This window comes from Cenococcum geophilum, assembly GCF_001692895.1.
Source record: "Cenococcum geophilum 1.58 unplaced genomic scaffold K441scaffold_7, whole genome shotgun sequence".
Lineage (NCBI taxonomy): Eukaryota > Fungi > Ascomycota > Dothideomycetes > Gloniales > Gloniaceae > Cenococcum > Cenococcum geophilum.
In genome coordinates, this window is record NW_027137565.1 from 503,601 (window position 1) to 524,470 (window position 20,870).

Genomic DNA, 20,870 nt, shown 5'->3' on the forward strand with positions numbered 1-20,870 from the left:
AAGATAAAGAGCTCCCACCTCATAGTATTTTTATTATAACTAGACGTTATAAAAGGGTCGAGATACGGCAGTAAAAAATGTGACTTTTGGTATGTTTTGACGCTCCGCCACCACCCATTAGCTCTCAGACCCACCCTGTTGCCTACCACCTTGCTGCCTACCACCCTCTTTGTCGCACCTAGGCAGATGCTCTCCGAAACGCTAAACATGGTTTTACAAGGGGGCAACCTGAGCGGGCTACTCGCCCTCCCTGCAAGTTCTGGTGGCAATATAGCCGTGCACTTACTATTTTCCCAGGATATTACTATAATGTCACCAAAACTTGCAGGGAGGGCGAGTGACCCGCTCAGGTTGCCCCCTTGTAGTTCATGAGGTAGCAGCCGGACGTTTCTGGCACCGCCACCTTGCAACTCTCAATCCCGGTTCTATCGTCCACCCCCTGTCGCAAGACGTTGATGTTCCCAGTCCGCTGCGCGACCGCTGATAATGAAACTTTCAAACCCTAGTCTTCTTTTAATGAGGCGTTATAAAAGAACGGCTGGGTCTAAGTACAAGGGATAGCTTAAGGCTTACTCGATCATTTCACTCAAATCAGGCCCTTGGTACGGAAGAGTGGTGGCTTAGGTACTCAACTGAATGATACAATACTCGTTCTGGATAGACTTTGTTTGTTCTAGCACCATAGACTTAGAGTTGGAGGAGTTCCTGTCATTCTTCGCCCAAACTGGATGGTGTACTCAAATCACCACGTTGATTTTCTTGCTCATATAATTTAATAAGACATATGATGAAGTAGTAGAAAGACAGCATTTTCAAAGCTCAACCCACTAGAAGTAGATCCTAAGTCATACTTTGTAGCTACGACGTTCGAAGGATTGCGACACTTTAATTAACGCATGACATAGTTCTAGTAAGGCAATCAATCCAAGAAAATATGAATGCAGATGAGGCCCAAAGCCATTAACTTTTAAAACCACAGTAAATTACAATCATCAAGGCTTCTTAGCAAGGAAGATTAAGCGTTGTGCACGCAGGGACTTGAGATTCTATTCTTATCCACCTTATCATGATCGCCGCGGTCCGCGCATGACGAAAGTTCCTTAAACAAGGACACAATACATCATAGCCAACGATCGTGGCGGTGGAAAAGGGGTCCACGGTCGCTAACATGTGGGGCAGAAAGCCGGCGCTATGGAGGTCTGCAACGCTCATGACGCAGGAACCCTTGTCATTGAGGCGGAGCTTTTCCCGTGTCAGCGAATGATAGCTGTCCAGAAAGCTTAAGCGAGGACAGACAAAGTGCTGAGGGGTAGGGCGCTTAGAGATTTTGCGTATGAAGCTTAGGGAGAGTGTTTTGAGGGAAGAAACATCGCGAATCAGAGTATCTGGATTCTTTCGATAGGGAATTCCTATTTGCTGGGCTTGTTCTGAGGCTAGTGCGGCGTTCATACGGTCGATTATTGTCTCGTGCTGATGTTTCGCGACATTCAAGCCCTTGTTCGTGTTCGGTGGTAGGTATTGACCCCTGCAATGCCAGGCACTTCGCGCACTGCGTGACAATCTTGAACAGCCACAAAGCCAGGGGCGCTGCGGGCGCAGAGCATTCATGCATGGTGCCATCCCCGACTGCCAACTTACATATATGGGGATGCAAAGTCCGAATTAGTAGGACAGAGCAGTGGCGATTCCCACCACATTTGCTTATTTCAACTCCATTAATATCTTCAAGTTTGAAGCTTTACACCGTTTCAGTATGGGCATACATTCTGTTCCTCGTTATGGCCCCTTCGATACGTTCCCTCACTCTAGCAAAACCAAGAAACGCTGGGATCCCATTGAGACACTTGAGATTATAAATCCAGACCGCAACTGTCTTACTTGTGTAGGCTACGCACCCAGCTGCGGTCGTCGATGCCGCAATCCAATCAATCAAGCCAACAGGGCCTCCGCATTCCAGCTGCTTAAAGACTTAGAAAATATTGACCCATCGATGACAAATATTCAACCACAATTATGTCGACTCGCCGGTCTTACCCTATGCCTCAGATACCACCAGAATCAGGTTGGCGCAGTTGTGGACGAATGGATGAGCGTCCTCCCAGTGAGAAATTCATTCAAAGTGGAAGAGACTGATGATTCGGACGACGAACTGGGTCATCTTTCCCGAAACGAATTGGAGAGAATGGTGAAGGAGATGAAGGAGATGCTCGAACGCGACCGCAAACGGCAGGAGGACAAGGATCGGCAAAAGCGTGAGCGTGAGGAGAAAGAGCGACGAGAGAAAGAGCGTCAGGAAAAAGAGCGACAAGATAAAGCACAAGAAGAGAAGGAACGTCGGGAAAGAAGACGACAAGAAAAAGAACGCGAGGAGAAAGAGCGTCAGGAAAGAGAGAGGAAACAACGTGAAGAAGAGGAAAAGCAACGCGAGAGAGAAGAGCGGAAGAAGAGGGAGAGGGAAGCACGAGAAAAAGAAGAGCAAGAAAGGAAAGAAAAAGAGCGAAGAGAGTCCGAGGAGAGGAACGAGAGAGTCCGCCAAAGGGCTCAACGAGCTAAAGAAGAACGGGAGCGCAAAGAGAGAGAAAAAGCGGAGATGGAGAGAAAAGAATGGGATGGGATATGGCAGTTATACAGCAAGAGATGGGATGGCATAAGGAGTATGTTCTTAGCCATTAAAATTTAAAAGCTGAATGACTAACCCTTTACAGTTTTTAACATCAGAGGCACCTCGGTATGCAAATCGCCAGTATTGGACGTGGAAGTTTCTTCAATGAATTTGTGACTAATTAAATGTCAGGAGACACTTCGCGATATCATTCCTTGGCCTGTAAAATCGGGTCGTTGGGGAGACGTAACAGATACAGCTGTCGAAGAGTTCTTTCAGAAAGCGCTTCCAGCAACCACGGATGCTAGCAAGAAGTCTGCGTTCATGAAGATGGAGTGCTTGAAATGGCATCCCGACAGAGTTCCGAAAATGTGTGGCGGAAAGGAAGATGAAGCACTCTACGAGCTCTTCAAAATTGCCGCCCGGGTGGTAGTCAAGATATACGCCGAGGCTAAATCCCAGAGAAGTAGATGATATTCTAAAGACGAAAAAAGAGATGAGAACATCTTCAAGACACATTTTGATGAGCCATCAACACCAGTAGGTGGCCATAGCATAAACTTGTACAGGTTGAACACTAACACCCGATAGTATGACTTATTCATTAGCTTGAATATGCATACGATTCAGACACCGAGCCGAACCGAGCTTCAGAACTCCGTTAGTTCAGTCTGCGCCTGCCCGTCAATGCCCGATCTGTCAGATCGCTCAATCGATCCATTGATGGCGGCATTATAAGCTACACTCATCAGCATGCAAATTCCAATGCTAAAAGCGGTGGACACGGCGAACAATAATTCTTAGAGGATCTTACACCGATAGGACGTGAAGATAAGCTGTTCTTATTGTGGTTCGCCATAACGATCGAGACCAGGCTGTTGCTATATGCTCGAAGAATGACTGCGTCAATGGGGTCTGCCTCAGGCTAGTATGGTCAGCACAGCTTCAATATTCGCTACTGCCACTTGGGTCTTGAGTGTGATGAAGGGGATTAGGATTACGATAACTCCGGAGTAGCTGTGATGCAACTTATGCACTCGAACTTCGTCATTATTTACGTCAAACATGAACTTTTCCTGTTTTACAGCTTCCTTCGCATCATGCCTGTGGGTGTTAGTTTCTTTCGGACTCAGGGCCAAGCATCTTAGTCCTTGCTTTAGAGTCAAAATATCCTGCCGGATGGAATACCGAGCCTGTTCTTTGTCAACCCAGTGAAAGCCAGTAACCTCGAGAAAAGACCTGTAATTTAATCTAGACTCTCCATATGGCCACAATGATAAGCCTTGTTACGCAGGCAATACAGGCTACATACTAAGTGGTTTGTAAGTCTGATAATTGTCGGCCAATGCACCGTTGCCTATAAATCACGTGGCGTCAGTCGAAGGTCTAGCTTTTGACTGCGTACCTTTTTAGTAATCTATCCCACTATTATCGGAACTATTATATACTATAACCTAGCTCAAATCTGATAGTCTCATCCAGAGTATGTAAACAACTCTCCTTCATACTATCTCAAACACGGTATCACGGCATCCCCCCTTTCCACTTCTTAACTTCCAATGACAACTCTGTCCTTACTTCAGTCAACTATCCACTCTAGAGGATTCATCGAAATTCCATCATGAACATCCCAATGGCAGTATACACCCTCTACTCCGCAGTCGAGGACGTTATTGCACACCACCGTAACATGGTTTCAGATCCAGTTTACAAATTCGACGACGACTATAGTCATTGCGGAGAGTAAGGAGTGGTGCACGGAGGGAGTACTAGTTGTAACACTAGATGAGACTGATTGGGAGGGGTTGGGGGATGAGGAAGAGGAAGAGGGTGTTATGATACGTGCTTGTTTGTCCCTTTCAACGGTGGAATTCGTCCTACGGTTATCGATAAGAGCTAGCCAATAGAATCAATAGGATCAAGGCTGCGTGACCACGCGTACTTTTAACTTTAGTGTTATACTTAACTCGTAGAATGGGAATATTGAATGGGTCGAGCAGAAAGAGCGTGAGGAGACTTTAATTGACAGGGATGAGGGAGGAGAAAGTGATGACGAGGTTGATGATGAGGGTTGAGGAAAGGGATGAATATATGTGTGAATATATTTGTATCTTTAAGACAGCCCTCGGATGCCTCATAACAATGCAACAACATTACAATAGGAGCCAATCTCTTACATAAGAAAAGCTATATAGCTTTTTCTATATATATCTATAAAGGCTACCTTTAGATCTTTAAAGGTTCGTGTAAAATCAGTAATTAGCGTGACAATTGGTGAACTGATCGTACTTGGCTCCGTAAATTACGTGAGGAGGTGTGCCAGTCCCATCAACACCTCACTCTCGCACAGCCCAAACGCGGGGCTGGGCATGCTTCCATAGCAAAAAGAGGTTCTGCCAGGAGTCTCAGCCTGTGATTATCTACTAACCATCCACACCAATATTTCCATCTAGTGCCCATTTATTCCTCCGATGCCGTCACTCGAGAGTGATTATGTTAGACCGAACTGTCAACATGACGACTATCTACGTCAGTACAGACAGCGCCACTCAAGTCCTTGCTAGCGGATTTCAAGGCCTCGCTGCACTAGCTAGCCTCTTCCTCACCGATGCAGTCGAACACAATGTTCTCGCAACTCATCCGGGTTACGGGACCGTCTTCATCTCCTCGCTCTCCGCCCTCGGCCTGCTAGGAATCGTCGAGAGCTGTCTCAAAGCCTCCTTAGGCTTAGAAGGATGCCATGCCACAGGCTTCAATATGGACTCCATGCATGGGCTGTTTGGATATGCGGCGGGCGAATCTGCAACAGGCGGAGGAATAGTTGAGTGCAAGGCGGTGACGACTGAATTCCTTCCGGATGCAGTCCGGGTGCAGAAGAAGCGCAAGTTCTCTGACACTGAGAAGACTCCCATGATGAATGATGGCGGAATGCGTTTTAGAAGGGCTGTCAACCTTGGAAATCGGACGCGCAATGCGATCCTAGAACAGAGCTTGAGGTTTTTCATCGCATTTTGTGTGATCTCCTCTGGTGTAACAGCGTGGCTCCTGATGGTCATTCCCGGCCCCTGGGATTGGGTCCAGTGCTGTTGTCAATAAAGATTTTGTACTTTTCAACATCTAGATAAAATCATATTATTTGAATAATAATTTGAATATTCAAAGGCTCTTCAAGTAATATTTAGTTCAATAATATATTAATAATATGGTGTTGTTGAAAAATACTGAATCCTTATCGATAAGTGTTGAATATTATCCCGGTCCTGCACCTTTGCTTTATGTTCGTGGTAGCATTGCCATTTTGGCATTATTGGCAGACCAGACGTAATCGGCCTCCTTTATGTATTCTCCAGACTCAAGTCGATAAGGGCGGCGTTCTCCATTTCCAGGGCGATGATACATTCCCGGAGCTCGCTACAGCTATTATGTCGTCGTAAAATAGGAATCCAATCAATAGGCGATCATAGTCGGGCGGCGGCGGCACTCGTGCGAGTGGATCCAGCATTTGACGACTCTGGTGCACATCCGACAGAGTGCGTTCATGTAAATTGCATAGCCTCGGACCGCGTCGGAGTCCCAGATTTTCTTTGCGCATGCCTTCGCACGCTTCTCTGCGACATTCTCAAAGAAACCGCAAACCGCACCTTTGAAGGCCAGATCCCACTGCAGAAACATGCAATTTCCTGTCCGTAGATACGGAGCGTATTCTCTACAACTGCAGCGCCAGATACGACAGCAGGTCTCTACTAACGCACTGGCATTTAGCAGTATACAAAACCGCCGATGGTCGCACCCGGCCGTTAACCCTAGCACGACATCGCTGGGCGAGGCAGAAGTCATGAACAGCGCGAAAGCACTGTGCACACCGTCTACGCCGTAACAGACATGGGCGAGCGCCTCCACCTGCGGCAACACAACTCCCCGCACACCTGCGACCCCGAGTGCCCGCACCGGACATTCACGCCCGACCGCCTGGGCCCGGGTTCCTTGATGTACATCAACAACCGCACCCGCACCCGCACTCGCACCGCGTAGCGACTGCGTGGCCTCGTCACTGCCGGCGGCCTCACACGGCACTCTATCGACACCTGGGACGTGGACCTGTGGGCCACAGCCATGCCGGGGACGACGGATCCAGGCGCACGGTATGAAGAGCTCTGGGATTGCGGACCTGCAGAAGGGCATCATGGCTGTGAGCGAGTATCTCGATGAGAGCTCGTTGGCGCAGCGCGGGGCCGCGGCCTCCAAGCTGTGGATTTGGGTGATGGGATTGCTCAGGGCACGGCGGCGCGGCGGGTGGGACGGGCTGCGTCCGAGGGAACATATGGGGAAGTTGGTCTGATTTGCTTGCGTCAGCTTCGGGTCGCTTTGGCGTTTGCTGATGCCCGTCGCCACTGGCAATTCGCGTCAGAAAACCGTTTGAATACGTTTAAACTGGCGATTATATACAGATAATATTAGAGGAACTCGATACCTTTTTACACGATCTCCAGATATTTGATCATTTTTCCACCTATCGAAGCTCGTCAGAGGCCTTGAAGCCCTGCTGTATTCGTTCATGCACGTTTAAAGACAAACGGCAGGCACGTGAGTAGATTATGTTCCAGCGGAGAGTTGCAGATAACAGGTGTTATCATTCAGTATTTTAAAATGCTAGTAGTGCGATGTTGAATCCGGTATGCCTTTTGCTGCACGACAGCTGTGTCAAACCGCGTGGAGAGTCCATCAAAGGCCCAACACCACATGCGCACTTCGCTTGTTGAACGCCTAATTGCTCCTAATCCGTCTGGTCCTCGTTTCCTCTCCCAACTACAAAGTAACCAGACTCGCCTCCAAAACACCCTCGGCACTGATCAAACCCTTAACCACATCATCTCCAACCGGCCTATCCATCCCAAGAATCATCAGCGCCTCGTTACCCTCGGCATCTCCTTCTCGGTACTCTTCCTCATGCAGCGGCGCGACGTTCATGAAGCGGATATTCACGCCCGCCTTGCCGAGCAGCGACCCGACGAAGCCAATCTTGCCGCACGAGTCGAAGTTGCGGCAGATGAGCAGCGTGCCCGACGGGATGAATTCACCCTTGAAGCGGTCTAAGCGCGAGATGAACGGCTTGTTCCCGGAGACGAAGCCCTGGATAACTTGATCGTCCTGATCCGGTTGGGTCTGCGGGGCCGTGATGCGTGACGCTGCAGGAGAAGCCGAGCGTGCGATGTCGCGGGCGTGCGAGGTCGAGCGTGAGGTGCGGGCGCGCAGCGTCACGAATGAGGAGTAGGGCTTGTCTTCTTCGTTTTCGCGGCTGCGGTGTTCGTTGACGAGGATGCCTCGTTCTTTGGCGAGCAACTCGGCATTGACAATGTTGATGTTGAGGCCGTCTGAGGAGGTGATTGGCGTTAGGAGGCCCTTGACGAGGGCAGCGAAGAGCGGCTTGGTAGTATGCAGAGTGGTGAGGGCGCCTTCGTATGTGAGGTCGAAGGTCGTGCGAAAGGATTGCCTGGCGCTGCCGGAATTGTTGATTAGAGGACTGTAATGTTGGGTATATAAAGACCCCATCTTCTCTACGAGGGTGACGAATGGCTGTAGAGTACGGTATTCCTCGGGTAGAATAAGAGGAGCATTGACGGCTGAGCGAGGGAGTTGGCCGGAGAGGATGGAAATAACTTGTTCGCAGACATCTATGGAAACGTTTTCTTGGGCTTCACGAGTGGAAGCGCCGAGATGTGGAGTTGCAACAACTTTCGGGTGGGCAATAAGTCGGGACGCAGGAGAGTCGGCCTCGGGCGGTTCGGAGGTGAACACGTCGATACCAGCTCCAGCGATCGTCCCGGAGTTCAAAGCGTCGAGAAGAGCTGCTTCATCGATCATGCCTCCTCTTGCTACGTTCAATATTCTTGCAGTTGGTTTCATGGTCGCTAGTTCTGCGGACCCAATCATACCCTTGGTTGACGCGATGAGAGGAGTATGTAATGTCAAAAAATCGGCTTCCTTTAAAAGTTCGGCCAAGCTGGGCTTGAGGGACACCGAGGCAGCTGTAGTAAGAGACGGATTGGCGTACGGGTCGTAGCCAATTAAGTTCATCCCAAACCCGCTCGCAATACGAGCAACAGTGAGACCAACTGAATTCAAATAAGCGACTGTTAAGTACGTTATCCGTAGATCTTACCTTTGCCTAACCCAACGATAGCCAGTGTCTTTCCCTTTGCTTCTACGCCTACTAATCGACTTCTTTCCCATTTTCCAGCCTTAATACTTGAGCATGAAGCGCCGACGTTGCGGGCCACCGCCATCATGACTACATAATTTAGTAAACACGCTTTCGTCGATTGATATTTAGAAGTACCCACGCGCAATGGTATGCTCAGCAGCCGCATTTATGTTTCCAGATGGTGAGTTCACCACAATAATTCCATGCTTGGTAGCGCTCTCTACATCGACATTGTCTACACCCACACCAGCTCTTGCAACGACCTTGAGATTTTTTGCGGCAGAGAGTAAGGCGGAAGTGACTTTGGTTTCCGAGCGAACGATGAGAGCTTCGTATTGGGAGATGATCTCCAACAGCTTCTCCGGACTAAGTCCTTTCTTTTCATGCACTTCGAAGGAGGTTTGGAGGAGGGCTAGGCCATCGGGAGAGACCTTTTCTGGAATCAGAATCTTTGCCTTTGGAGTTTCGGTGCCATTGCTCGATGTTGCTGGAATAGCCATGTCTTTGGAGCTGAGAAATGTTCCGGTAATGATCAAGGTAACAGGACACAGTATGCAAGACACAGTATGCAAATGACGCGAGTGTGTGGCAGATGGGATAATTAATGAGCCGCTATCGGCGAACGCTCCTGCAGTAGTCAGGATCACCTGAGGGTAACAGTCCAGTCACGGCTTACCTTTTGAGGACTCGCCATCGACCCCGCCCCCGCACCCCACGTTAGACCGCAGATATTCTTGACCAATTGTTAGCAACCAAGTCCGCACTTCTCGCTGAAGGAGCTGTCAGATTATATCAGGGTCCGAACAGCCTAGGAAAGTTGAGAAGCCACTCTGAAGCAGATGCGTAGTTAGTCTTAAGCATCTTCTCTGGGCAAGGAAACCAAAAAGTTGCAAATTAAAATTGCCACACAAAACCGGATCTTTCAAGGAACGTAGTATTTCGGCAAATTTTCTAAGCCTTTGATGAAATAGGGCTGAGGTCGGTAAGTTTTTGGCTAAACAGCTCTTTCAGATTAGATCGCCTGGATGTCTTTAGCTGCTTTACGCAACTCCCAAAACCATCAAAGGAAAAGCGGTCTATACTAGCCTCTGTAATCTTCAACTCAGGCATTTGAAAGCCTACCAGAGATATTTATTGCATGGCAAAGCGCAGCTGGCGCATGGTCTTAGCACCATTGAGGCTCCGGATTGGCCGCGCAAATAGTAAGAGTACATTTTTCGTTATTTTGTGAGATAAAGATGATACTAGAGCACTTGATCAGGAGTGATAGTATGGACATTACCAGTTGCTTCTCTGTTTGAGCTTTTCATTCTGAACAATCTCAATCCAGTACCCGTCGGGATCTTGAAGGAGTCAGCACAAGTCAAAACAAGATCATTTAAAATGGTAGCAAAACATACCCAGAACAAATGCGACATTCTTCATCCTTCCATCGGTGAGCCTCTTTTTCCAGTTAACCTCTTTCTCCTCAAGTCGAGCACATGCTGCATCCAGATCATCAACCGTTACGCAAATATGGCCGAACCCCTGAGGCTCAGAATTCCCATCATGGTATTTGAAATTAGGATCCTTCTCCGTTCCATAGTTCCATGTTAATTCCAACAACCCCTCCCTGTCTGCAACAGGGCTTACACCATTTGCTGTTAACTCGGGAGCTGGCGGGCCATAACCAAGGAAGTAAAGGTTGAAACCTCCATTCTTATTCTCCGAGGTACGTTTCAAATCCATACCCATGACATCTTTGTAGAAGTTAATGGATATTTCCGGGTCTTTGACACGAATCATAGTGTGATTCTAACCCGATGCATCAGTTTTACTCCCCGCGATAAAAGCTTAAAAGCTTACCATGCGATATGTCTCAACATCAGTTTCTTTGAAACTTTCCGTCTCCTCTAATGGCTTCTGGCCGATGATCTCCACCCAGTAGCTGTCTGGATCCAATGCAAACGCAATGTGTCTCATTTTGCCATCAGTGAGCTTCTTCTGAAATTTGTACCCAGCATCCTCCAACCGCCGGCATGCAGCTTGTATATCGTCCACAGAGATTGCAACATGTCCAAATCCCCTGCCTAGGTCACTATTGCCGTTTGCAATCTTGTAGTTCGGGTCATTCTCAGTGCCATAGTTATGCGTGAGTTCGATGATACCCTCTCGATCTGTCCAATGGTTTCCATGTGAGGCTGCCTTCGGGTTGTCGAATGCGAGGAAGTATAGGTCAAATTTATTGTCGGGAAACTCGAGTTTATTGATTTGTTTCAGGCCAAGGAACTCGTAGAATTTAAGAGAGGCCTGGGGGTCTTTGACCCGAAGCCTGCGTCGGCGTCAGTGTAAGTTCACTTCCACGAACCTGAGGTCCATCTGTACGTACATTGAATGGTTCAGCTTGTATTTGCTGGTATCGGTAGCCATGGTTGCAAATGTTCTTGGGAAGGGTTTTGCTCCACAGTTCAGGATTGGTGAACACGCTAGTTATGGTGCAACTGGTTTGGGTGAGTTTAAGATGCAGCAACGTAAAGCAGGCATCAGACGATAGCAGCCCGATTCCTTGGTTGCAGGGGGGAAAGCCGAAAGGGAATTGAGGAGCTATTCAATAAAGCTACCGTATCGGATGACGTGCAGGAAACGCAACCCCTCGCCGGCTTCGGCAGCGAGAGAGTCTCTCGGGTAAATGGCTCGATTGCTAGTCTTGTTAGCTCAGAAAGTATTAGTACATCATGCCCAGCCTCTCGCTTTGCAGAGTCATCCATTATTTCTACGGTCGTTCTTCTTGCTGATTGCAATGAAGCCGAAGATAACTCATCTCATAAATCAGACCCTCCGTGGATTGTTTGTGTGGGCATACTACTCCTTATCCAACCGAAATTTCCACCGAGGGTCCAATTTATGAGATAAAAGATAACAGATTCAGTCGAGATGGCCAAGAATCCGATACCACGTGACGCGGAAAACGGCCGCGCATTTATCCTAGCCCCCGGTCTTAAGATAGGGTTTAGCGCGCTTGTTCGGCGGCTGAACTGGCAGCTTTGTTGGTCACCACCATGCACCTCATCTCCAGCTTCTCCAGCTTGAGCTTTTTCCTTTACTACCTTTTGATTATGCAATATCCACTTACAACGCACCCGATATTTCTTTAACTTACACCTTTCTATATCGGATTGTCGGAGATCCGAAAATCGTTAACCGGACTCCCGCTGTCTAAGCGGTTGTTCCACCTGTATCTAACGTAAGTTGTCCTACTCACACTTTTCGAATCTTCTTTCAGAAAGTTGGTATCATATTCTTCAACCGCAGCTCCACCACTTTCCTATTCAGTTAGAGTTGGGCTTGAAGATTTATTCAAATTTTATTACGATCCACCGCTCAGTTCTCGCGTGCCTCAGTTCTTCATATGAAAGTTAAATTTTGATAAAAACTAATCAAATCGCTGTTATCATAAGACCATCATAATGCTGAACGCTAAGAGACTGAGTGAGCTACTTGCTAAGAATGTCGACCCCAAGCTATATCCCCGAATGTTGTAAGTAACTCCTATAAGCTCTAGGTAGCGTCAGGTCACTCATCGTGTAGCGTTATGTCACCTAACGGGACACTCCTGGCGTACTCCACACCAGTTGATATCAAGGAACTGAGGGATCAAGCTGCACTCATCTCGATGGCTTGGAAAGAGCATGAAGCCGCTGTGCAAGCAAAAGTCTCAAAGGGGAAGGGCAGTGACGAGCCAGGAAGCAGCCAACAAACCACTTCGTCGGCGGAACCATTACTTGAGACACTAACCATTGAATTTGAAAACAACAATCTAATCGTCCGCGCGATTCAACCGAAGCTTCTCCTAATTCTCGTTGGAGGCGTCCCTCCAGGGCGCAAAGCTTCGTTCAAAATCACGCCCGAGGCTTATGGGGATCCCCGATACCCTACTAGCGGGTCTTCCAACAACGCACAGAGCTCTACCACTACCGTCACGGCGTCGGCGCCATCATCTCAGTCCAATACCCCACCAGAATCTGATGTTACCAACTCGCCGGCGCGAACAGTCACATCCATTGCGGGGAGCCACATGAGCCAGCGAGAGAAGGACATGAAGCTTGGGACCCTGCACATTCAGCGCAAGAAACTTGACGCCATGACGCGGTTTATTCGATCCGATTTTGACTCGAAAGGCTTCGTGATGCCGGATGATTCCAACTTTCCTTGAGGCGTATTAGTTCGCACGGTCGGCGTTTAGAAGGCCTGTTTTTTAATGAGGTGTTTTTGCGATTTATCACTTTTTTTTCTCTGTTCCGTTCAGCAATTCAGCGGCATTGCATTGGACTCCCGACTAGTTGTGCTTTGATTGAGAAATATCACCTTCTCTTTCTACCATCGTATGATACCGAGGCTGGAATATACACGTTTTTAATTTGGAAATTGTCGTTTATATGTTCCCAAATTGTATTTATTTCAAATTACCATGAGAACGACAGCATTGTTAGATGGAGTTATTCACTCTGGATATCGCCCTCATCATTTACTATTGTGTATCACTTCAAGCTGGATAGGAAAACTCCGCACGTCTCAACTAATCGGCATAGGTGTCACTCGCATCTTGCCAGAAAAATAACTGGTCTCATTTTAGAACACGGTTCCAGAAATACCAAATCCGGGAATGAAATAGCTGTTCCGGGCCGTGGTGGATATCATATTGTGAGAAAGTAAGAGAAACTTTTACTTTTATTCTATACTTAAGGAAGAGATAGGCTTACAGTTCTAACTTTTAAATGTCGACGTAGTGGTTTGTATATATCAACTTCACGGCTTAGTAACGGACCACCTCAATATCATACACCACGAAATTCTGTCTTTCCAGGGCCTACCAGCAAAACCAGCCTTAAATTCGTGGATTGTTGCTTCCATTGGGCCCCTCACTTTCGACGAAGTCCGGCCCGCCCGTGTTCGCCGGGTTGAAGATCTATCATCGCTAACTACCACAGCTAAAAGGTTTAGTTAGAATTATATAGTGACTGTCAAGTTATACCAGCTTTCATATTTTCAACGATTCAGAATTGTATGCAGACCATTTGCCTACTATGGTCGATGTTTCGGTCCATTCCATTTCACCCATATCAAGATGTGCGTTCTGCGTTCATGCATTCTGAAATCTAGCGTGCAGACAGCTAACACTAAGACGCTTGACATCGCTATCTCCACCTATCATGTGCGTTATTAGGCGCCTTTTTGCTCAAAAGCTGCTCGTATCCATGCTCAACGCAGTTGCCAGGTTTCATCACTAATGTTCGCTGTGCATTACGGAGCCCAAAAACGCCTTACAGACTAATAAATAATGTTATTCCCCACGAGTTTTGCCTATGCTCCATCATTCTTGACCTCAACTCCGTCGCTCAATTGCCACCCTCCAGAGCGACTACTGCCAACCATTTCACCGCCACTACCGTCGCTTCTATTCAACCACCTTAAAGATGCCGAACCTAGGTCGGCAACCATTATCAGTTAGCGACAGAATTAACATAGCTTTCGGCGTCCTTACTGTTGTTACATCAATCGTCGCCATTGTCATTGGAGCTGTTACACTAAGAATACATAAGCGTTCTATTGCACGCAGTAAGGCATATCCACTTTGTTGCTAGCGGTCAGCTGCGTACTTGCTAAACAATTTCAGGAGATAAAAGTCGGAAATTGGAAGTTTATGAGCTTGGTGTTCAACTTCGACGAACGAGTGCATAAAGAGATTTTTAGCATATAAAGAGACCTTAATCCTTATCGGCCTCTATTGCTAATACCTTTCCACCACTATTACGTTCTTCTTCTCCTCCTCCCCCACCGCCGTTACTAACACATTTGCTACGTGTTATTAAGTAGCCTTAAAAATGTAAGAGATTGCTATAGTATTCTAAAAGTCTTTAAATAAGTGGTAATAATTTATACATGCATATATATATTTAAAATTTCGTAAACACAGCCTCATCGCGAAATCCTCAACCACGAATAATTGTATTTGCTCTAGCTATCTACTGCCTACTTATCCGACATCTTGGGCACGTACATGCTGTATATTCTGTCGATTCGCACATGCTGCGCTTGCGCACTGCTCGTTGCGGTCGTTCGGCCGCTGCCTCTGCCGTAGCCTCTTGGGCAGCTTGTACACGAGATAGCCCTTCTGCTCCTAATAGAGCATCCCCCCTAGCTACATATTTGCGCCTAGTTGCCCTCTTCCTTTTCTGGCGCTAGTTTTCTACATATAGCTTCCCATTTCTGCTTGCATTAGCTGTTATTTCAGGCACATCATATAATATCGCGGCGGCGTTAGGGGAATTGGTCTGGCCCTGCTTGTAGGCCTGGAGAGCTAGAATCAATCTGCCCTCTCTGTGTAAGGCTTCTTGTTGTTGTGGTGTGGCCATTTCAATGGTAGTTGCAGAACGCGTCGCGTTTTTGAAGGGTTCGCCACATGGTGTTCGCCACTTGGTACGTTAGACCGCCTAAAATCTTGTGCTTAGGCGATAGGGCCCCTATAACTTTGGCGGCCTTATGGCGCCGTCCTCCGTATTCCCGCCCAAAAACGCGGGGATTTCAACACCTGGCTTGTCAAACTGGTCAATTTAATTTCGGTCCTCTACTTTGCATCTCATCCCTCTGTCCTTTTCTTTCTCTTTGACATCTACTATGCGGTGTCGTTCTTTCGTTATGTAACATGGTCTCTCTGAGGAGACGGTGCACTCCGAGAACCGCTCTTATTGCGCTCCTGCTTTGGCTGCTCTTCGCGATTCTATTTCGTCTACTACTCGCGTAGGCTCCCAGCCCTCTAGGAAGAGAAAGAGGTTCCCCTCAGCACGTCAGGGTCCAACGAGTAAGTGGTCCGTGCGGGAACAACGTTTTCAAAACAACGCGCACATCTATGTAGATTCCAGCAATCAAATACCCACCGCAATGCCTTCTAATCGTGCTAGAATTTTCGCAGAAAGGATATGTGCTAGAAACCTCATATTGAGCGACCCAACTCCAAGGAATGGGCCTATATATTAAAAATACTATGGGGTTTGGCCCCTATCAAAAGCTTCGTATTCCTGAGTACGGGCGTTAAATGTAGGTCAATTGATTGGCTAGATCTTATTGATAACAGTTGGGCCTAAATTGACGTGCTAGCCTAAGTTCCTATTAGATATAAATAAGTTTAATTTAAGAATAGAGGAAGTACAGGTAGCGGGGAGCCGGAGGAGGTAGATATAGAGGGCCCGCCAATAGAGAAGTATAAAGAAGTTAAGGAGCAGCAGCTAGAGGTTAAAAATAGAGGATAACAATCTATTATTATATTAAGAAAATGTTTACAGGCTAAAATTTAAATTACCTCTTAAGTAAAATTAAATACTGTCAACTTCGTCAATTGGCTGCAAATGGCTGTAGTTGACGTATTTGAATTTTTTGACACGCAGCCTTGTTACGGACGCTTTAAGTACGATGTTATGACTACTGGGAGAGGAGTCGGAAGAAGCTAGTTGGTTGATATAAGCACGGTCTAGGATGGAACCCGTGGAACTATGTGACGAGGAATGGTAGCTAAGGTCACATGAGGTGCTACGTAAGGAACGCGAGGAACGAAGGGAACTCACGTACAAGAAGGATTTCATAGGAGTACGGTTGTGTATTTAAGGACCCTTAGTCCCTACCTAGATAGTTCCTTCCTTATAGTAATTCTTAGAATATAATTAGAGTTAATTTATTAGGCAACTACTCTACTAGTTATTATTACGTTATTAACTTATTTGCAATACCTATATACCTAGCCCATTAACGAGTCTACCGTAGTTCCTACTATAAGGCTTCGTTACACAATTACTACCACGGTTATGGTTTTAATAAGTTAAATAATATGCTACTAAAAGCAGCCACCATGACGCCGTTAATGGCAGCAATTACTTTAAGGTTAAGTGGAGATATAAGTATATAAGATACTAACTCGCAACTAGTTATAGTTAGGCAGTTATAGGAAATTATTAATAGGTTAAATAAGAATAACTAAATACTTAAAGAAAGACTTAATGGGATTGGAGCAGTAAAGGTTAAGTTACCTTTAATTAAACGATTTTTAGGAGAGAGATTAAAGCTTAAAGGATTCCTAACGTAAATGCATTTTAAAGTTATATAAGAAGGGGCTAAGTTAGCTACGATAATGGATTAAATAGCCTACGCAGGACTATTTTTGTTGGGAAGGGCACTTAAATAGTTTAAACCCTACTTAACGGAAATATAGACTAACGGAATAACTACTACTAATTAAAAGGTACGATTTGTGTTTTCTAGCTGGGTAGGATTTATAGAATAATTAACATAGATATTTGGGGACCTGGAAGCAATAACTATAGTAAAGAGAAAGCTTTAGGACCTAATATAGTAAACTTTAGCAATTAAGTATATAATATAGTTTTAAATACTTGCTATATAGGTCGAATGGAACAATAAGGCGCTTATAGTATAGTATAAATAGGGACTTAAGGCTAAAGTCTAGGACGCAATTATTCTAATAGAAGATGTAGATACCTTAAGGGAATTAATAGATTAAGTAATAAAGATTAATAATAGGATCTTCTAAAGGGAACAGGCTAAGAGAGGCTAGGATAGAGTTCTATAGTTGTATAAGACGTAGAGCACGTAATAACTAAAGCTAAGTTAGAAACTATGGTATAGCGTAGAGCTAATGGACCTAAGCGGTACTAAAGAAACCTATAAGAGATAGAGAAAGTAACTATGGAAACCTAAAGGTTAAGGATTAAGTAATTATAGGACTAAGGAGCATAGGCTAAACTAAGGATTTTAGTAATAGAAGATGTTTAAGCAAACTCTATAATAAAAGCAATGGTTTAAAGAAGGAGCTTATATAAATTGCGGAAAATAGGGTTATTTCGCTAAAGACTATAGGAGTGGTTAGAGTTATTATGTAGTAAAGGGAACTAGACTAGTAGTATGTGATATACACGTATAGAGAGATAATAGTGCGCTATAAGGAACAAAAGAATGTTTAATTAAAAGTTTTACGTTTTATTATAATAACGTATGCTAAATTTATAAAGACGCCAAGTATGGTGCAAGCTATTAGCTATAAGAGCTAGAGTTAAGAGGACTTAAAGGAACTAAAGTTAGATAAAGAATAAGATCGACTCTATAAGCTGGATTAAGATGTTATAGTAATATACGGATAATAATTAGCAATAATAATAATGGAGTTAAAGTACTTATTAATTAATAGTAATAAGGATAGTAAAGGAGCTAACTAGGGGTATCTAAACCTTAATAACGTAATAGAAGTAGAGACTGAGACCGCCATAAAGCAAGATTTAGTAACGGGTATTATAACACTATTAGATACGGCATCTATCGCTTTATAAGACGGAAGGAGTAATATCTAGAGACAATTAAGCAAGCAGACGACTGTTAGTGCTAGCTTACTACTTAATAAAGGCAAAAGGCTAAAGGCTTAAGATTCTTAAGACGAGATAAGGCATGCTTAAGGACCTATAATGGACGAAAACCAATAGAGTAGAGTAGTAGCTTAGTTTAAGAATATATAAATAAGCTTGGGACAAGTGTTCCTAACGGTATAAGATTTTTAAGACGAGATAAGTAAGATCTAGGATTCTTAAGACGAGATAAGGACACTAGTAAAGCCTAGTTAGACTAAGGCTAGAGCTAAGCTTAAGTTAGAAGCAAGCTTAAGATTAAAAAATCTAAGGGATTAAGAATTCGGAGTACGAATAAAGACACCTATAAGTAAGAGGCAAGCGGCTTTTTTATAGAGTAGAGAATCTGTAATATAAACAGCAGTTAGATTAGGAGACAGATATATAGACCTAAAGGACTTACCAGTGGAATAAGATATTTAGACTAAAGATTGAAAAGTTAATATAGCGATTAAGAAGTAAGAGCACTTTAAGGACCTAATTATAAGACGCAAACCAAAGGAAACTATAGAAGAGTTCAGAGCAAGAATTATCGCATAGTAAGAAAAGAAACTGGACATAAGATCTAGTATATTAGGACGTATAAAGGACAGAGCACTAGTATAAAGGATCACTAATAGGCCGAGAATAGGCATATTAAGAGCCAAGTGGCTTACCGAACTGGAAAATGAAGAGGATTTAGGGATTCCTACTAGGTTTAAAGAACGATATATAAAGGGCTGTTATAACGCAGTAGTAAGAAGATACTTTCTTATAGATAAGCCGTATATACTCCAATAGCTATACTAAAAGTGGTATAGATAGCGACATAATGACGAGTAGGAAGATTTCTATATATGGTTAGACGAAAAAGTTATTTAAGACCACCTAATTACGGAAAAGGCTATAACTTACATTAAAGGAGCCTTAATTATAATATTAAAGGATCTAAAGAAATGATTAAAGGACTAGAGAAGTAAGAAGCGCGTCTTAGTACCTATAAATAAAGTTATAACGTTTAGATTAGTACGATAAAGGTTTAAACTTAAGGATAAAGACAAGCCACGAGTTAACCCAAAGCACCTAGCATACTATACGCTATTATGGATTATATACGTAGATAACATATATAAGATGCACAAGAATCCAAAGGAAAAGAATTGGAAATACCCTATAAGGATATACTGGATAATAGATAAATAATAGTATAGGAATGCTAAGTATATATACGGCTAGCATCTAGTAGAAGTTTAAGAGGAAGGAGATTTAATACTTTAACTAGGAAGATTCCTTATAGAAGAATGCTTAAATAGACGATAATAGTGGGAATGTCTAGAAAATACCTATCTATAGTATATTAAAGATAAAAAGCAAACTAGGTATTAGCTAAAGAATAAGCTAAGTATAATAGGATTAAGCAGCTAATAGTTAGGAAAAGTAGAGGCCTATAGGACTAGAGGGAGCTAGTGGTAGAGCTTTAGACCCTTAAAGGAATTTAAGGACAATACCTAAACCTAAAAGTTAATTAGTAAGATTAACAGTTTAAAGCGTTAGTAAATAGTGGAGCAATACGGAACTACATCTTATTAGCAGCAGTAAAAAGGATAGGGCTACTATATAGGCAAAAAAAGCACCCTTACCTATTAGTAATAATTTTAGGAGATCTAATAGCCTACAGAGGAGGCATTATCAATCTTAAAATAGGACTAATTTAGATAACTACTAAAAGAAGATAAATTAAGATATCTTTTAATATATTACTATTAGGGAATAATAAGGCGGTATTAGGAATGCCTTAGTTATAGGAATATAATCTAAAGATTAATTAGGTTATAGGATAGGTTAATATTAAGAATACTTAACGCCATAAGATATAATAATAAGCTAAGTTAGTATAGTACCAGGTCGGAGCGACATATAAGGAGACTAAGTAAAGCTTAAGTTACATACTAAAAAGATACTATAAGTATGGTAAGAAACTATAGTCACTAAAAAGCGAGAAGCTGTTAGAGTATATAGCATAGAATTATAAGATAGAATTAGAACTAGAAATAAGTTTAAGGTTCTTTCTAATCTATAAGCTTACCAAAGAGAAAGGAAAAGTATTAAAAGAATTTATCTAGGAAAATCTTTAAAAGGGATATATTAGACCATTGTAGTTATTAGCGGGATATCCAGTACTATTCGTACTAAAGAAGAATAAAAAACTTAGGCTATATATTAACTATAGACAGTTAAACAGCATTACTAAAAAGGATAGGTATCCTTTACCCTTAATTAGCGAAATCTAAGATAGGATTAGTAACGCGCAAATCTTTATAAAGATAGATCTAAGATAGGCGTACTATTAGATTAGAATTAAGGAAGGTAACAAATGGAAGGCAGCCTTTAGGTTAAAGGAAGGACTATATAAACTACTAGTTATATAATTCGGGCTTATAAATGCACTAGTAACATTTTAAAAGCGTATTAATAATATATTAAGGGAATACTTAAATAAATTTGTTATGGTATACCTTAATTATATTATCATCTACTTAATAAGTAAGGAAGAATATAGGGAACACATTAAATAGGTTTTAAAGAGACTATAAGAAGAATAGATGCTAGTAGCAATTAANAAATACNAGTTCTTTANNAGGAA

The 20,870-nt window shown here is 44.0% G+C and overlaps 6 protein-coding genes across 6 annotated transcripts; 3 read left to right on the forward strand and 3 right to left on the reverse strand.

The window, feature by feature from the left end:
- Window positions 1-1,825: 1,825 nt before the first annotated feature.
- K441DRAFT_464242 (uncharacterized protein) lies at window positions 1,826-2,098 on the forward strand (the record flags this gene model as incomplete). Its single annotated transcript, XM_067641803.1, has 1 exon — window positions 1,826-2,098. A coding segment is annotated over one exon (273 nt), but the record flags the coding sequence as incomplete, so codon positions are not given.
- A 3,018-nt stretch (window positions 2,099-5,116) lies between these two features.
- On the forward strand, window positions 5,117-5,698 carry K441DRAFT_674378 (uncharacterized protein; the record flags this gene model as incomplete). Its single annotated transcript, XM_067650748.1, has 1 exon — window positions 5,117-5,698. The coding sequence occupies one exon, from the start codon at window positions 5,117-5,119 to the stop codon at window positions 5,696-5,698; it is 582 nt and encodes a 193-aa protein (XP_067507739.1).
- Window positions 5,699-6,049: 351 nt separating this feature from the next.
- On the reverse strand, window positions 6,050-6,923 carry K441DRAFT_674379 (uncharacterized protein; the record flags this gene model as incomplete). The annotated part of the gene is made up of 2 exons (XM_067650749.1): window positions 6,050-6,700; window positions 6,771-6,923. The coding sequence occupies 2 exons, from the start codon at window positions 6,921-6,923 to the stop codon at window positions 6,050-6,052; spliced, it is 804 nt and encodes a 267-aa protein (XP_067507740.1).
- A 485-nt stretch (window positions 6,924-7,408) lies between these two features.
- K441DRAFT_674380 (phosphoglycerate dehydrogenase) lies at window positions 7,409-9,304 on the reverse strand (the record flags this gene model as incomplete). Its single annotated transcript, XM_067650750.1, has 3 exons — window positions 7,409-8,715; window positions 8,763-8,891; window positions 8,944-9,304. The coding sequence occupies 3 exons, from the start codon at window positions 9,302-9,304 to the stop codon at window positions 7,409-7,411; spliced, it is 1,797 nt and encodes a 598-aa protein (XP_067507741.1).
- A 694-nt stretch (window positions 9,305-9,998) lies between these two features.
- K441DRAFT_316480 (lactoylglutathione lyase) lies at window positions 9,999-11,433 on the reverse strand. Its single transcript, XM_067641141.1, has 4 exons — window positions 11,173-11,433; window positions 10,650-11,115; window positions 10,205-10,598; window positions 9,999-10,147 (listed from the first exon to the last, which is right to left on the reverse strand). Exons 1-4 carry the CDS (start codon window positions 11,211-11,213, stop codon window positions 10,083-10,085), a joined length of 966 nt encoding a protein of 321 aa, XP_067507742.1. The 5' UTR covers window positions 11,214-11,433; the 3' UTR covers window positions 9,999-10,082.
- Window positions 11,434-11,835: 402 nt separating this feature from the next.
- Window positions 11,836-13,279, forward strand: K441DRAFT_654258 (uncharacterized protein). The gene is made up of 3 exons (XM_067647665.1): window positions 11,836-12,027; window positions 12,242-12,321; window positions 12,372-13,279. The coding sequence occupies exons 2-3, from the start codon at window positions 12,251-12,253 to the stop codon at window positions 12,994-12,996; spliced, it is 696 nt and encodes a 231-aa protein (XP_067507743.1). The 5' UTR covers window positions 11,836-12,027; window positions 12,242-12,250; the 3' UTR covers window positions 12,997-13,279.
- Window positions 13,280-20,870: the final 7,591 nt, after the last annotated feature.

Excerpts from the sequence above, each read along its gene's own strand:
- K441DRAFT_316480 (XM_067641141.1), bottom strand. The coding sequence starts at position 11,213 with ATGGCTACCGATACCAGCAAATACAAGCTGAACCATTCAAT. Across the intron at positions 11,116-11,172 it reads TACAAGCTGAACCATTCAAT|GCTTCGGGTCAAAGACCCCC; the intron begins GTACGTACAGAT and ends ACGCCGACGCAG. Across the intron at positions 10,148-10,204 it reads GAATGTCGCATTTGTTCTGG|ATCCCGACGGGTACTGGATT; the intron begins GTATGTTTTGCT and ends GACTCCTTCAAG.
- K441DRAFT_654258 (XM_067647665.1), top strand. The coding sequence starts at position 12,251 with ATGCTGAACGCTAAGAGACTGAGTGAGCTACTTGCTAAGAATGTCGAC. Across the intron at positions 12,322-12,371 it reads AAGCTATATCCCCGAATGTT|CGTTATGTCACCTAACGGGA; the intron begins GTAAGTAACTCC and ends CTCATCGTGTAG.